The 16,672-nt window shown below is 36.1% G+C and overlaps 1 protein-coding gene across 1 annotated transcript in view; it reads right to left on the bottom strand.

Moving 5' to 3' along the window:
• Nucleotides 1-16,672, bottom strand: part of LOC107706546 (multiple epidermal growth factor-like domains protein 6) — a 74,538-nt gene that overhangs the window by 3,460 nt on the left and 54,406 nt on the right. Inside the window, 23 exon segments of the mRNA XM_016510293.1 lie at nt 274-402; nt 497-625; nt 1,570-1,839; nt 1,941-2,069; nt 3,240-3,371; nt 3,450-3,578; nt 3,939-4,067; nt 4,382-4,470; nt 4,896-4,905; nt 4,962-5,090; nt 5,232-5,360; nt 5,448-5,576; nt 6,647-6,778; nt 6,881-7,009; nt 7,081-7,212; nt 8,626-8,751; nt 8,988-9,122; nt 9,934-10,068; nt 10,188-10,316; nt 10,408-10,536; nt 11,817-11,948; nt 14,744-14,908; nt 16,509-16,631. Of these exon segments, the coding sequence (XP_016365779.1) occupies nt 274-402; nt 497-625; nt 1,570-1,839; nt 1,941-2,069; nt 3,240-3,371; nt 3,450-3,578; nt 3,939-4,067; nt 4,382-4,470; nt 4,896-4,905; nt 4,962-5,090; nt 5,232-5,360; nt 5,448-5,576; nt 6,647-6,778; nt 6,881-7,009; nt 7,081-7,212; nt 8,626-8,751; nt 8,988-9,122; nt 9,934-10,068; nt 10,188-10,316; nt 10,408-10,536; nt 11,817-11,948; nt 14,744-14,908; nt 16,509-16,631 (3,000 nt within the window).

The following is a 16,672-nucleotide window of genomic DNA, read 5'->3' as shown; positions in this document are numbered from 1 at the left end:
AAATGTGTATAATGACATGGGTACTACAACGTAAACATGGTTTATGAGGACACTTCCTGTGTCCCCATAAAACAAAAGGCTTAAAAAATACAAAACAGTGTTTTATGAAATTCAAAAATTGCCAGTAGTTTCCTGTGAGGGGTAGGTTTAGGTGTAGGGCGATAGAAAATACAGTTTGTACAGTATAAAATCCATTACACCTATGGAGAGTCCCCATAAACCACAAATGCAAGTATGTGTGTGTGTGGACTGATGTAGATGCTGAACGTCGACCTCTTTCACAGCGAGAGCCGTGAAATCCAGCGGGACAGAGGCACTGTCCGGTTCTGGGGTGACATGAAGCCCCGTTCACACAGTCACAGAACTGCTGACAGCCAGAGCCGAACAGACCGGCGGGACATGCTGAAACACACACACACACACACACACACACACACAGAGTCAGCACACAGCAAACACTCAAGTCTGTGCTGGAAGAGCTTCTCATGGATCTCACCGTGTTGACAGAGATGACCGTAATATCCCGGCTGACACCGGCAGCTCCCTGTCACTCGGTCACATGTGCTGTTATTCTGACACAAACACTGCAGAGCACAGTCAGGACCGAAGCGACCCGCGGCACACTCTGACAACACACACACACACACACACTAAATCATAAAACCCAGCCACAGATAGAAACAGAACAGATCTGAAGCAAGAGAGTCTATAAAATTAGATAGAAATTATACAATTATAATAATATAAAATAAATATTTATTATATTTAATTGTACAATATTATATTTATTACTTATTTGTGTCATTTAAAGACTAATACACAGTCAAATATTTCAATGTTGTTACACTATACAGTGTTTTTATTATACATATGCATCATATGTATAATTATATCCTATGTAATTATAGAATATTATAATTGTATTGTAAAGATGCTGTAACGTTATTTTAAATTCAATTTGGATGGCAGTTTCTTCCGCTGGTAATTAGGTAAAAATAGGAAGTTAATCCCACACTGAAACTGCTTTAACGTATTTGTAGGCCAATATGTTTGAAGTTCAATTTACATCACATCAACATCATGTCGAGTTTCTGACGTCAGACTGATTTGCATATTTGACCTGTTTATTGACGTCAATTTGATGGCTTTTCAACATCAATTGCCCACTGGGATGAATCTCAGATGATGGATCATGTCAGATGAATAAATGACTCTTAAAGGGGTCATATGATGCAATTTCAATTTTTCCTTTCTCTTTGGAGTGTTACAAGCTGTTGGTGCATAAAGAAGATCTGTAAAGTTGCAAAGACTAAAGTCTCAAATCCAAAGAGATATTCTTTATAAAAGTTAAGAGTCAACCACACCCTCCTAAAACGGCTCGTTCTAACACGCTCCCACATATCTACGTCACGATGTGGGAAGATTTGCATAACGCCGCCCAAATGTTCACGCAAAGAAAGAAGGCGTAACTTTTATTCTCGCTGTAGTATTGTTGCCGCCGCCGCCATGTCGTGAAGCGCCTGTGTGCTTCGTTGTGAAAGCAGAACTCTATGGATGATGATATGTCACCTCTCTCACAGCGCGAGCCGGTCCAGCCGAGGCCACATGAACAGTTTCCAGAGCCGGCATCACACAGGCCTCTGTTACTGCAGTCACAGCGCTGAGAGCGGCCTACACACACACACTGCTGTCAGACGTCTGAGAACACACATCTACCCTCACAGAATACCAGCTCACCTTCCTCTCCCACACACACGCCGGTGACCGGGTCACTCCTCGCCCCCTTTCCACAGACGGCCACACGGCCACAGTCCAGCCCGTAGCGTCCCGCCGGACACGCTGAACACCAGACGGGACGGGAGGAGAAGAGTGCTGTTGAAACGCTGCTGTCTGAGACACATGCAGTGTATTTTGTTGAGTGTTTGTTGTGTGTGACTCACTGAGATGACAGCGGGCCCCGATGAATCCGGCCGGACACTTACAGGCGCCCGAGACTGAAAGACAAACGCCTCCGTTCACACACTGACAGCGACGCTCGCAGCCGGGACCGTAGAAACCCTCGGCACACGCTACACACCAAACACATCCAAAACAGCAGCAGCAGCATCAGTAACACAGTCAATATACTCTATACAAACTTTACTGAGTTACCCACCTCTCACCTATCGTAGTCAAATAACCTTTTATCTAAAACAGGGATTCACTATTTTTTAGCCAAACCCCTTTTGACATTACTACTTTAATATTAAATAGTTCATATTTAAATATTTACACCCTTTAATATTACAATAATTTAACAGCACATTCACTTGTTCACAGTTTTCTAATGTTGTGTCATGGTGGTAAAATATTTCATATTTTTAGTAAGTTTTTTTTTAATGTTTTTATTTTGCTGTTGTATTTATTTAATTTTTTGTATTTTTATGGTCTTATTATTTTTGTATTTTATTTTGTTTTTATTGTAAATGGATTTTAATTTTACATTTCTATGATTTTATTATTTTTATTAAGTGTTTTAGCTTGTTTTTATTTTAAAATGATTCATTTTAATTGTACATTTTTATTTATTTTACATTTTTGGAAAGATTTATACATTTTTTTTAAATAATTGTTTATTTTAACCTCACATTTTTATGATTTTATTAATTTATTAAGTGTTTTAATTAATTTATTTTTTTTGATTGTGATTTATTTTATTTTTAGTGTTTTAGTTTGTTTTATTTTAAAATGTATTTAAATGTACATTTTTGTCACTTTATTTTTTATATTATATTATATTATATTTGCTGTGTTTTAAAATGTACCTTAAATTGAAATTTGATATTTTTAGGATTTTATCAATTTTGGTTAGTTTCTGTTTGATTGTATTTATTTTAAAATTTTATGTTTTAGGTTTTAATGAGATTTTATTTATTCATTTTAATTTTACATTTTTTGGAAAGATTTATTACATTTTTTTAAAGATTTATTTTAACCTCACATTTGTATGATTTTATTAATTTATTCAGTGTTTTAATTTATTTTAATTTTAAAATGTACCTTAATTTTGCATTTTTAGGATTTTCTGTATTGTTATTTTAATTTGACATTGTTAGGATTTAATCAGTTGTTAGCTGCTCAAGTCACAAACCCCGTGCAGTTCTCTGATGAACTCGACTGATCTAAACCACAGCAGAGGAACAAACTCTCAGTACCAATATGAATCCAGTGGTTTGTGGAAGTTTAAAAGCATCACTCACCCTGTTCACACTTGGGTCCTGTGAATCCAGGCGCGCAGTAACACACTCCAGACACTGGGTGGCACAGCTGGTTTCTCTCTGAACACTGACACAGCTGATTACAGTTGATGCCGAAGGTGCCGGGCAGACAGACTGTTGAGACCCACACGGATGATCATATTTTTTAGAACAACTCTTGTGATGCAGTCATTTGTGAAGCTGCAGACTCACTCTGCTCGCAGCCGTTGCCCGTGTAGCCGGGAGAGCAGCCGCAGCGTCCCGTCACGTGATGGCATGACGTACCCGGCAGGCAGGAGCAGCGCTGGACACAGTCCTGACCGTATGAGCCCGGCAGACATGCTGACACACACACAAAGTGTTACACACACAGACACTGGACACAAACTTCAAGTGAAGCGGGCGAAAAATCCCATAGACTTAACATTGTGACCAATTTTGATGGGACATAGCCCCAAGTGAGGATTTCAGACAAACATGTGGGTGGCCACATTTGAAGAAGCTGGCAAGCTGTGTGAGAACATACCTCACAATGTGGTATAAGTTGTACCCCTGGCGCGCAAGAGCCCCCCAAAGATGCCCCATAGACATAGACATTAAAATAACATCAGAAATGTAATGAGCAGCATTTGCGGATGAACGTACAAATCCTGTTCAACATCCTGGACATTGAAGTGATGGTCACACAGGTTATGAACTGACCTTTCTCACAGTGTCTTCCTCTCCATCCTGCAGGACAGAAACACTGTCCGCTCACATGATGACAGGGGGTGCCGTGATCACACTCACACCAGCCCTCACAGCCGACTCCAAACCGCCCGGATACACACGCTGACACACACACACACACTGCTGATCATGATCATTACACCCTCACACTTCCCTACACACACATATTACATGTCAAATAAGACATTATTTACTTCTTTAGAAAGGTTTTTTGAGTTTACAATCATTTGGTCTCCATATGTTCAGACAAACAAACAAAAAAAAGCCCACACAAGCTCAGTTTATTTCCAGTGTGGACATATTTCCTATTGGGACAGTGAGTTGAGGTGAGTCAGATGAGGGGCTACTCTTACTTAGGCTTTGGTTTAGATCACAAAATGTTCATGGGTTCAGCAGACGTCTGTAGATGATCTTACCGTTCTCACAGCGCAGTCCCGTCCAGCCCGGCTGACAAACACACCGACCCGTCTGTCGGTCACACTGAGCACCGTTCAGACAATCACATCTGCAATATGGATGAGATTGTGGCTGGCATACCCTGTCAAATGCGGCTTTACGGAGCTCAACGGCTCTAGCCCAAGCTGTGATATAAACGAACGCTATTGGCTATTTTAAAAAGGGGCGGGGCTGCTTGATATGTCCCGCCCTGTCTTCCTGTTTCAGTTAAAATGACGTCAACACATAGAGTAACGCTGCGTGTTTCTAAGCTTTTCAGGGGACCTTTAAAAGTGATGAATACTGCAAGCATAATAGTGCATTTTTAGCTTTGATCACAGGAATACATTACATTTTTAAATATATTCAACTAGGAAGCAGTCATTTTAATTGTAATACTATTTCACAATATTACAGTTTTTACTGTATTTGTGATAAAACATGCAGCCTTAATGAGCATAAAAGACTTCTTTCCAAAACATTCAAAAACCTTACAGATTCCAAACTATGTATATACAGCATATGATGTATATTGTAATGAATGAAGCGTCAGTATCTTACGTTGTGAGCAGGTGTCTCCCGTCCACCCTGCGCTGCACTCACACTGACCGCTTACAGCGTCACAGCTGCTGTTATTGTGACAAACACACGTCTGAGAACAGCTCACTCCGTACAGGCCAGCAGGACACGCTACAGACCAGACAAACACACACACACATTACTCGCTGGAAAACGCCTCTGTGCAAGACAGGAAGACAGATGTGCTCGTAAAAGAAGAAGTTATGATCATAACGTGTGCTCGAGATCCTGCAGTTAATTACACAAGCTCACTTTGGTTACAATGTGGGCCGATCCAGCCGGGCAGACAGGCACATTCACCACTGACATGATCGCAGAGCCCCCCGTTCATACACACACACCTCTGCTGACAGTCCAGACCATAGAAACCCTGCGGACAGGCTGGACACACACACATAAACGGTCAAAAATCATCCCGTATCCCATAACACGACTGATGTTAATATATGAGAAGTGGAACAAACGTACGTTTTTCACAGAACGTTCCAGTCCAGCCAATCTTACAGGTGCAAGCTCCGCCCACATGGTCACATGATGCCTGGTTTTCACACTGGCAGCGGTGCTTGCAGCCCGGGCCGAACGAACCAGCAGGGCATTCTGGGACAGACACAGATCACATCAAATGCATGATAAATACTGTAACATTTATAACATATATTGAAGTATTCATGGAATACAGAGGGACTGTCAAATCTAAAACGAGAACATGCATGACCAACTTGCAAGACCATTTAAAATTAACAAGTGAAAGCAATATTATAATATTTTTTAAAAAGTGCCTATAATATAAATGTTAAATGCATCAACTGCCCATCATTTTATTTTTTATTTTGCATGTCTTTAGATTCTTTTCCTAATATTTCATTATCAAATATTCTATAAACACTGTATAATTTATAACAGACATAGGAATATAGAGGAACTATTAAATCTAAAGTAGTTCTGCTCTGCAAGGAAAAACAGTACCATATCATATCTCCATTTTTTAAATAATTATTATTATACACAGCAATTTTATGAGCATGCAAAAATGTTGGTACATTGATAAATTCATGTTAACCTGCAAGACCATTTAAAATGAGCAAAGGCAAAATGGTTTTAATTTTGTTCAAAAACCTAAAAGAAAAAGTTACAGTAACGGACCTTAAATTAATATTTTCCCCAGTATGTTCATATCAATTTTAACCTAAATTATTTTTATTTAAAAAAATGTTATTTTTCCTTTTTTAAATTAATTTCTTTATTTATTTGTGCATTTTCCCGTATACTTTCTTTGCATTTAATGATGTTTTTTTATAAACACTGTAACCTTTTTGACCAGATATTAGATATATAGAAGGACTTAAATAAAACAATGCAGAAATGTCACCATTTTAACAATAAAAATCAAAAACAAATGTTAAATATGCAACTTAATGAAACTGAGACAATATTGATATTGATAGGGCGCTGTATACTGCATCCTACACTAAGTTTCTTCAACACGTTTACATTTAGATTTATGCATTTGGCAGACGCTTTTATCGAAAGCAACTTCGAGCGCATTTAAGTTATTGTTTATCAAATCTTGCAATCTCGCAAAAGCCATGAGCTTGGCATCGCTCGCGCTATTCTCTCGACTGCGTGATCTACAGTAGTGTTGCTGTGCATGCAGGTGTTTCACTCACTCTGGTCACATCGTGGTCCAGTGAAGCCCGCCTCACAATGACAGCGTCCGGTCTGAGCGTCACACCCTCCGTCACCGCTTCCACAGTCACAGACATTAACACAGTCCAGACCCCAGCGGCCCGTGTCACAGGCTGCCATCACAAATCAAATACTTGAGTAAAAGTACAGATAATAACATATACATTTCCCTTATTGTTTTATAATTGCACAATGAAAAAATTAATCAAATGTACCTTTCCTGCAGTTGTGGCCCGTCCAGCCTGGAGGACACGAGCAGCGTCCAGTTACAGGATGGCAGCGTCCTCCATTATCACAGGTACATCTGAGCTGACAGCCCGCACCGAAGCGCCCCGCGGGACACACTGAACACAGACACATTCACCACATAGGACAGATGTATGTGTGTGTTTGAGAAGAGCAGAGATTCACTCACTATTCTGGCACAATCTGCCGATGAATCCAGGAGCGCAGACACATGTGCCGTCATGCCGGTCACAGCGGCCTCCGTTCTCACACGCCGGACACGATTCCTGACATCCAACACCCCAGCGGCCCTCTGCACACTCTGATGTAGAAATATAGTGTGTGTTTGGATTATACATCTGGACAGCATTAGGGCTGTCAAAATGACTGAAAAACTCAATTCTAATTTTCTACTTAAATATTATCAAAATTCGAATTATATTCTAATTTAAAAGGCATAATTTCAGTTAGGGGGAAAAAAGCTTTTGTCTTCTCTCCTGAGGCCACAAGAGGGCGCATCGAGCAAAATATTATGCACGTTTCTTCAAAGCGTAATAAAATAACACGACTATCTTTGAAAAAAAGGGCATAAACATCTTCTCCACACTGATGCTCTCGTTTTCCGCAATATATGAATGAACAACGTAGCAGCGCGCATCTAGTGGGTTCAACTGGATAGGCTAACAAAAGCATTCAAATGCAATCAATGACACATACATCGCATCTCGTGCGCCACTGATAAGTCTGCCTGATGGCTGACGCAGACTTTAAATTCGAATGCAACGTTTTTGCATTCGAATGTGAATTTTTTTATTTTTTATTCGACGAATATTCGAAATTCGAAAAAAAAATTTGACAGCCCTAGACAGCATTATGTTCAGAGATCGATTTGACTCTAAATATTATGTTCTGGGTCAATATGACCCGCAACATATTTCTTAGTTGTCGGAAATACTGGTTAACCGAGGTTGTTTTTCTTGAAATTGTGTGAATATTTCTCATATCGGGTGGGTCATGAATATACCTGCAAAGCACTGACTCTCTGAGTGTACGTACAAAATTGCAATGGTGTGATGTCAGTTGGATCCAACAAAAACAATAAAATTTAAATTAAAAAAATACAAATAAATGAATAAATAAAATACTGTTTATAATATTCACATGTTTAAAAAAAGTCAACAATTTTATAGGTAGTAATTAAACAGCTTTAAAATATGATTGGATAGATAGAATAATGTTTACTTTTTGGTGATGTGTTTTTACCTGATCTTTTGTTTGCTTGCATTTGAATTGTATTGAATCCAAGAACTCAGAATTTCATTTAATTTAATTTATATTTTATTTTAAATCTTTATTTTGTTTTTATTTTATATTATTATTTTATTTTTAGATTGCATGTTTTACAGTTATTTTCATTGTATTTCATTAATGTAAAGCTAATTTAAAATAAAAAAAGGTTAAATTGCTACTGTACGTATCAACTACCCATATAATTATTTTTAGATGTTTTTTTAACACAATACGAGGGTTAAACAACATGACAACAGGCAGAATTTTCCTATACTGTAGGATCACTTTGTCTATGAGCCACTAATACAAGTTTACAGTACTAAAATACTATAAATATTACTGTAAGTTATTTTTTTTATAAGCTAGGGGTCTCTTTTATAGATGTGAAGACAATATTAAAATACAGAACAATATAAGTATGGCATGTTGGTGTCAGCAACATTACCTTTTTCACAATGTTTTCCAAACGTTCCAGCGGGACACAAGCATTGGCCAGTGATCCTGTCACATGGTGCCCCCGAGCAGTCACATGACTGAGAGCAGCCAATCCCAAATCTCCCATCAACGCAATCTATCACAGTATTGGCAAAAATATTTTGTGCTGAACATTTGGAGCACAAATCAAAGCACATTCAATTTCCACATGCAGCTTTATTGATCTGATCAGTGACTGATGCATGTCTAATACTTTAGCTCTAATGGCCTTAATGCCATATGAACAATATATATATTTTTAATTTGACTTTATTTAGCTGATCAATGACTGATGCATGGCAAGTACTTTATCTATAATTTGACTTGATATACCTTGGTCACACTTGTCTCCTGTCTTTCCAGCTGGACACTGCGGTTGACACGCTCCGGTCACATGATCACAGGTCACTCCAGCCGGACAGGAGCATTTATTATCACAACCAGAGCCAAAGAAGCCTGATTCACACTCTGCCCAGAAAAACAATGAATACTTATCAGATCAGATCATATACTGTATCTCCATCTAAAAGTTTTTTCAACTATCCATTTTATTAATTTAATTCATTTTTAGATAGCATGTTTTAATTTCAAATGCAACTTTTCAAATTTTCAAATTAATAAACATATAAATGTTGTTTTATTTTAAGTTGTTGTTTTTATTTTAAATCTTTAGTAAATTGTTATTTCATGTTTTCCAATTGTATTTCCAATTGTAAAATACAATTTTCATTGTATTTCATTAAAGTATTTCAAAGCCAATTTAAAGTAAAAAAGGTTAAAATGCTATGGATCAACTACCCATATTTTATTTATTATTTTATTTAATTTTAGATTGCATGTTTTTCTTTTTATTTTCATATTTCAGTAAAGCATTTCAAAGCAAATGTAAAATAAAAAATATATATTAAAATATGTATCAACTGTGCATTTCATTGTTTTGTTTTGTTTTGAGACTGCAATTTTAAAATAAATTTAAAAAAAAAATTAATTTAATTTAAAGATTGCATGTTTTTCCTTTCTCATATTCCATTAAAGCATTTCAAAGCAAATTTAAAATAAAAAAAGATTAAAATGCTATGCATCAACTATTAATCTTGTTTAATAAGTATTAATACTATTAATCTTATTTAATTATATAATAATTATTTGATTTTATTAAATAAGATTGTATGTTTTACTATTCTTTTCCTTGCATTTGAGTTAAGCATTTCAATGCAAATTTTTCAGTGCAATGCAACTTTGCATCAATGACACTTCAGATGTTCTTATGCAAACGGACCGTCTTTGCAGGTGTCGCCCCGATGACCAGGCTTGCAGACGCAGGTGCCCTGATGACGGTGACACTCTATGGTATTCTGCTGAACACACTGACACTCCTCAGAACAGCCTGGGCCAAACGTCCACTTGGGACATGCTGCATGAACACACGGGACAGGAAGTGATAAGAGATCTAATGTACCGTTGCAAATGGACCCTGTTTTTAACTACGCCACAAAGCACAGTGTAGTTATAATGTCAAAGTATAGCACTCACGTAGGTGGCAGAACCTTCCATACAGTCCCGGGTCACACAGACACGCCCCATAAGTGCGATGACACCGTCCGTTATTAGCACAATTACACTTCTTATTACAGAACTTCCCATAGAGACCCTTGGGACAACCTGAAGTGATTGCATCAATATCAATATTATCAATGGTTTATATTTTGTCTGTTATATCTCTCCATACAGTGAAGGTGCTCTGTAAACGGACCGTCCTGACACAGCTCTCCACTGACCCCTGGTGGACAGCGGCAGCTCCCGGCGAGCGGATCACACACGCCGCCGTTCTTACACTTACATCTCAACGAGCAATTCCTGCCGAACCAGCCCTCTGGACATGCTGGACAACACACACACACAAGAAAGAGGTCAGGAGCTTTTAAAGACATGTAGTACAATAAAAACTTAAGAAATTAACCCTGTATAATATTTGATATACAATTTTTTGTGTGACTTTTCTCAGAATTGAGCTATGAACTCGTAATTGCGAGGAAAGTCCAATGCTGAAGAATAAAAGACTGACTTTTGACCTTTTTTTCTCAGAATTGTGAGTTTATATCCCATAATTTTGTCTTTATAACATGAAATAGTTTGTTATAAAATCAGAATATAAGATATAAAGTCGCATTTATATCATGCAATTCTGGGGAAAAAAACGTCAGAATTGTGTGATAAAAAGTGGCTATTACCTTTTTTATGTTTTTATTTAGTGGTGGAAACAAGTTTTCATACTGCACTGCTTTTAAAACTATAGATCTTTGATCATAAAACTATGCATTTAAATATCATCTTACTAAGATTACACCTCATTTAGTCATCTTACTATTAAATATTACTGGAGATATAGAGTGACAACTGATATTTACTATATATCACTTTATGTAAGTAATCTGCTATGCGGTTATAAAGATCAATCTTATTGATTTACAGTACAATTTATCAGCATTTCATCTTTTTATTTTGATATTTTTTCTTGCTACCTCGGTGGTTCCCACCTCCTTTAAAAAATCTGTCATCATCCCTGTGCCTAAGAACAATAACCCCTCTACAGATCTACTGAAAATCTTACTTTTTCCATACCTATATTTATATATAATTTTCTTGTGTTTGTATTCTTTAATAATTGCACTGTCCATGGAGCGGACCTGTCTTACATTTCACTGCTGGTCATATATTCTCTATATAACCATGTATGTGATAAATAAAAAATCTTGAATCTTGAATTACTTTTTTGAATATATATATATCAGTATCTGCACCAAATTGCAGATTTTTCCTCAGTTTGGGCCTCTGAATAGTATGAGATCCATATTCTCATTGTATCAAACTATATGATCAGATTTTGTTTAAAGGTTCAATAAACTGTTCCATTTCAAATTACATTTTTCTGATTAATATTTCATACGTCAGGCTTTACAGGGTTATAATGGGATATTATTAAATGTGACAGGTTTTAATGTACATGATTTATCTGTTTTAATCATCTTTAATCAAAAAATAAAATCTTTCTCCACCAGTGAAACTACTTTCTGTTGATGTAATCAAGCCTGAGTTTTCCGTTTGTGATTGCTGATATATTTATGATCAGTACTCAGTTGTGGCTCTTTCAGAGAAACTCACTCTCATTACACAGGATTCCCGTCCATCCGTCAGGACAGTCACAGCCGTTTCTGTGTTTGTTACACACTCCACCATTAGCACAGTCCTCACACGACAGACTGCAGTCGAAGCCGAACGAATCGTTCAAACATACTGCACAGACCAGAGGAGACAGGATTCATCCATTAAAAGCAATCAAAAGCTTCTTTGCATCAGGGTTATTACAGCTAACTAAAACTAAAGCTAAAATCATAGAAACAAAACCTTTTTGTTAACTTAAAAAAAAAATGTTAACTTAAAATTTTTTTTTTTTTCAGCTAGTTGCCAAAGCGTTTTCGTTTAGTTTAACTTTAAGTACTAAAATAACTCAAACTAAAGAAACACTAAAGAAACTAAGGGCCAGTTTTACTAACAGCTTGCGCCAACGCAAACGTCTTTTAGAATCAGAATCAGAATCAGAATGAGCTTTATTGCCAGGTATGTTTACACATACGAGGAATTTGTTTTTGTGACAGAAGCTTCCACAGTGTAACAGAATGACAGTGACAGAACAAAAAACACAGATAGCTCCCCTGACTACAATGTCCAGCAAAACATCAGAATAATCGAAAACCGGGGAAATATCGGGCGGTGTGTACTGCCGAATGTCCAGCAATTCGTCTCTGGTGAAACTGATTGCAGGGATATAACTAAAGACAGGACAAACTAACAAAAACATAAAAACAACTGCGGAGCACGCCACGGAGGCAGCCATCATCGTTGGCGACATCTCACAACTGCATCAAATTAGCATTAAAATAGTACTGTCAGGATTTACTAAAGACACACAGTGACGAATTAGCGCTGAAAAGGTGTGGACAGTTATTTTTGAGCCTGACCTTATTGAATTCTGTGTTCTTTAATTTGTGCGTTGTTAGTAAATCACCCGCAGAAATTTCCATGCCCATCTGCGCTGTTTTGGAATTGCGCTCTCGTGCTAATTCGCCCTGTTTAGTAAAACTGGCCCAATAACTAATATATTATATTTACATTTAGTCATTTAGCAGACGCTTTTATCCAAACAACTTACAAATGAGGACAATGGAAGCAATCAAAATCAACAAAAGAGCAATGAAACATAAGTGCTATAACAAGTCTCAGTTAGCTTAATTAGCTTAACGCAGTACACGTAGCAAGGTTTTTTTTTTTTTTTACATTATATAGTAAATAAAAAGAAAACAGAAAAAATAAAGAAGGAATAGAGCAAGCTAGTGTTAGAGGCCTTTTTTGCTTTTGTTAATTGTATAATAAATAAAAAGAAAACAAACAGATAGAATACAAAAAGTATACAGAAGCTAGTGTTAGTTGTTTTTGTTTTAAAGAAAACAAGCAGTTAGTAAATGAATAGAGTGCAAGTCTAAAAGGGGCAGTTTTTTTTATAAAGAATAGAATTTAGAGAGTATAGAGTGCTAGAGTTAGAGGGTCAAATAAAGATGTAAGAGATGTGTTTTTAGCCGATTCTTGAAGATGCTCGGATTGAGTTGGGCAGGTCATTCCACTAGAAGGGAACATTTAATGTAAAAGTCTGTGAAAGTGATTTTGTGCCTCTTTGGGATGGCACAATAAATCAACATTCACTTGCAGAACGCAAGCTTCTAGAGGGCACAGAAGTCTGAAATAATGAATTTAGGTAAAGGGGTGCAGAGCCAGTGGTGGTTTTGTAGGCAAATATTAATGCCTTGAATTTTTTTATTGGTAGTCAGCGCAAATTGATAAACAGAGGTGTGACGTGCGTTCTTTTCGGCTCATTAAAAATGTATCTTGCTGCCGCGTTCTGGATTAATTGTAAAGGTTTGATAGAACTGGCTGGAAAACCTGCCAAGGTCTTATGGGGCTTGCGATGTACCTGTGAGGGAAACTAGAAGACGGAGAGTCTGGATTTGTGCTTGTGGCAACAGTTGCTGCGACATAAAAAATACAACTGCTAAAGTGTGATTTATCATGCTCTTTTTGTTTACCACTGATGATGTTTTATTCTACTATAGTAACGAAATTGATGAAGTGATGGATTTGTTGAAACCACATCTGCCTTGGCAAGGTTGAGTTGAAGGTAATGGTTCTTCATCCAGCGAGAAATGTCTGTTAGACAAGCTGAGATGTGAGCAGCTATCGTCGGCTCATCAGGATGGAATGAGAGGTAGAGTTGAGTGTCATCAGCATAGCAGTGATATGAAAAGCCATGTTTCTGAATGACAGAACCTAGAGTTGCCATGTAGACAGAGAAGAGAAGTGGTCCAAGAACTGAGCCCTGAGGCACCCCAGTAGTTAGATGTTGCGACTTGGACACCTCACCTCTCCAAGATACCTTGAATATATTATAACTGATTTTTTTTTTCAGCTAGCTGCCAAAGCAACACTTCTCATTTTCATTTATTTTAACTACTAAAATAACTAAAACTAAATAAACATCAAAGAAACTAAAACTAATAAATAAAAATTAATGTTAAGTGAATTTTATTAAATTTTTAGTTATTCCAGCTAGTTAAGAAACACGAAAGAAACTAAAACAAAAAATTTATATTAAAAAAAATCTTAACTGAAGCTGCCAAAGCAACAATTCTCATTTTCATTTAGTCTAAATACTAAATTATTATTATTAATAATAATTATAATAATAATAATAATAATAATAAATTCTGTTACACCAAATACACCAAATAATGATCTTTAAAAAAGCATCATATGACCCCTTTAAGTACTGAGTTAAGTGATTTTTTAAATTTATTTCACCTAGTTGCCAAAGCAACATTTCTAATTTTCACTTAGTTTAACTAGTAAAAAAAACTAAAACTAAAGAAACATCAAAGAAGCTAAAACTATTTAAAAAAATTAATAAAAAAAATATATATATACAGATATATTTAAAAGAAACAAAAAAAGACAAGAAAAAAACAAACTTTGCTTCTTACTGAATTTCTCAGTTAAGGTGCTCTCAGCGTGCAGTTCTCCCGTGTCGTCCTCATAGTCGTCGTATTGCTCCAGGATTTTCTCATAGTCCTGCAGAATAGCGAGCTGAGGTCGGGGTCTGTCCACCACCTGACCACTGCTCAACGCCTCCACCGACTCCTTCAGCACTATGCCAACAAACCATTATTTTGATAATCAATTAATCTAACGATTATTAGCACAATTAATCAACAATAATTTCACAGAATAATCAGTACGCTTTGATTGATTATTCAGCTTTTGCAATTAGTTAAAAAATTAAGCTATGCACATTCTAAATCACTTCAGCTTTTGAAAATGTCAAACAATTATATTATTATTATACTACTGCAATTATTATACCATTATTTTTTACAATACAAATAAATATATTTGGCACATAAAATGAGAGGGCAGAGATACGTTCTTATTCACCATTTAATTAATTGAATGTAATAGTAACTGACTGACACATCATTTTGCCTAACAACTCCTTTTGTAGGTCATCTGGATATGGAATAAAATGAAGGTAAATGATGAGACATTTTATTTTTGGATAAACCATTTTATTCACAACATTATCTCTCTTAAAATACCTGATAGTGTTATGATCATCATTCAAAACAGTCCTAAGCTAGATCAAGCTTAATTTAAATCAAGTATTAATTCTAACTTAAAACGAGACTGACACTGTTTTTTCATGTTTATTACTGTAAACTGCTTGCTTTAAAGCAATCTACTGTATAAAGCATACATACAAACATATCCATGATCGCTATGATAAGATGCTTTCTTAACTGTTGTTTTCTCACCGCTGGCATTTTTATTGCATGTTTATTTTATTTTGTTATTGAGAAGAAAGCGCACAGCACATTCACCTAAATCGATGAATTTCAACTTGAGCAGGAAATTTGCATGGAGCTTTGTAGCACAAGCCAATCAGCAAAGAGCTTATTTGAAATGGATTTCTGGTCAAACTCTGTTATTGCAGGCACTTACATTAGGTCAAATGATATCAAGCAACTATTCGACAACAAAAATATTTGTCAACAGTTTTTTTATTGTCGAAGTTGTTGATAATGTTGACTAATCGTTTCAACCCTATCCGGCACTGACACACACACACATTTACTTTAATTAGCCTTTATGTTTGCTTAAAATGTACTATATGGACTTCAACAATGTTACATTACAGAAACTATATCTGAATATCTGCAATTTCTGTGAAAATCTTTAATTTTTGGTGTTTTACGACTTAAAATCTTGAAAACTACAGTCAAATTAAATCATGTTATCTATGTTAAAATATGTCAAGGAATGAAGATCTGATCTGATCACATCCTTGCAAAATGCAGTTATCATGACCTTGATTAAACTAAATTAAGTTTTTACATTAAATCACTTCCCAACAATGAGTCAGTTAACACCCACTTTACCAGAACAGACCTTTACATTAAAAACATACTATACACTAATTATCGAAAAATATATAATTTAAAACTTGAATGATTGTTTTTGATACATTTATTTTTCAAAATCATTCTAGCTGGCAGAATATTTCACCTATTTGATGTATTAATATAATATAATATAATATAATATAATATAATATAATATTTTTATGTGATGAATCTCTCATATACAGTTTTCTCTGCAATGTTTTATTTCAATGAGCTCAAAATTCATTTATTGTTGATATTAAAAATAATTATGAAAAGAAAGGAGGTTCATGACAGGCTGAAAACTCACATATACATGAGTGTCTGTCCTCATCGAGACGATAGCCGCGTCTACAGGAGCACTGGAAGGAGCCGGCGCTGTTCTGACACGTGTGATCACATCCTCCATTTGCAGCCAAACACTCGTCTATATCTGTAATCACACACGTCTGGATCTAGATTCCTAAATCACTG

Source organism: Sinocyclocheilus rhinocerous, unplaced genomic scaffold, assembly GCF_001515625.1.
Source record: "Sinocyclocheilus rhinocerous isolate Xijiao unplaced genomic scaffold, SAMN03320098_v1.1 scaffold3097, whole genome shotgun sequence".
Classification (NCBI taxonomy): Eukaryota; Metazoa; Chordata; class Actinopteri; order Cypriniformes; family Cyprinidae; genus Sinocyclocheilus; species Sinocyclocheilus rhinocerous.
This window is presented reverse-complemented; position numbering and strand designations above follow the sequence as displayed.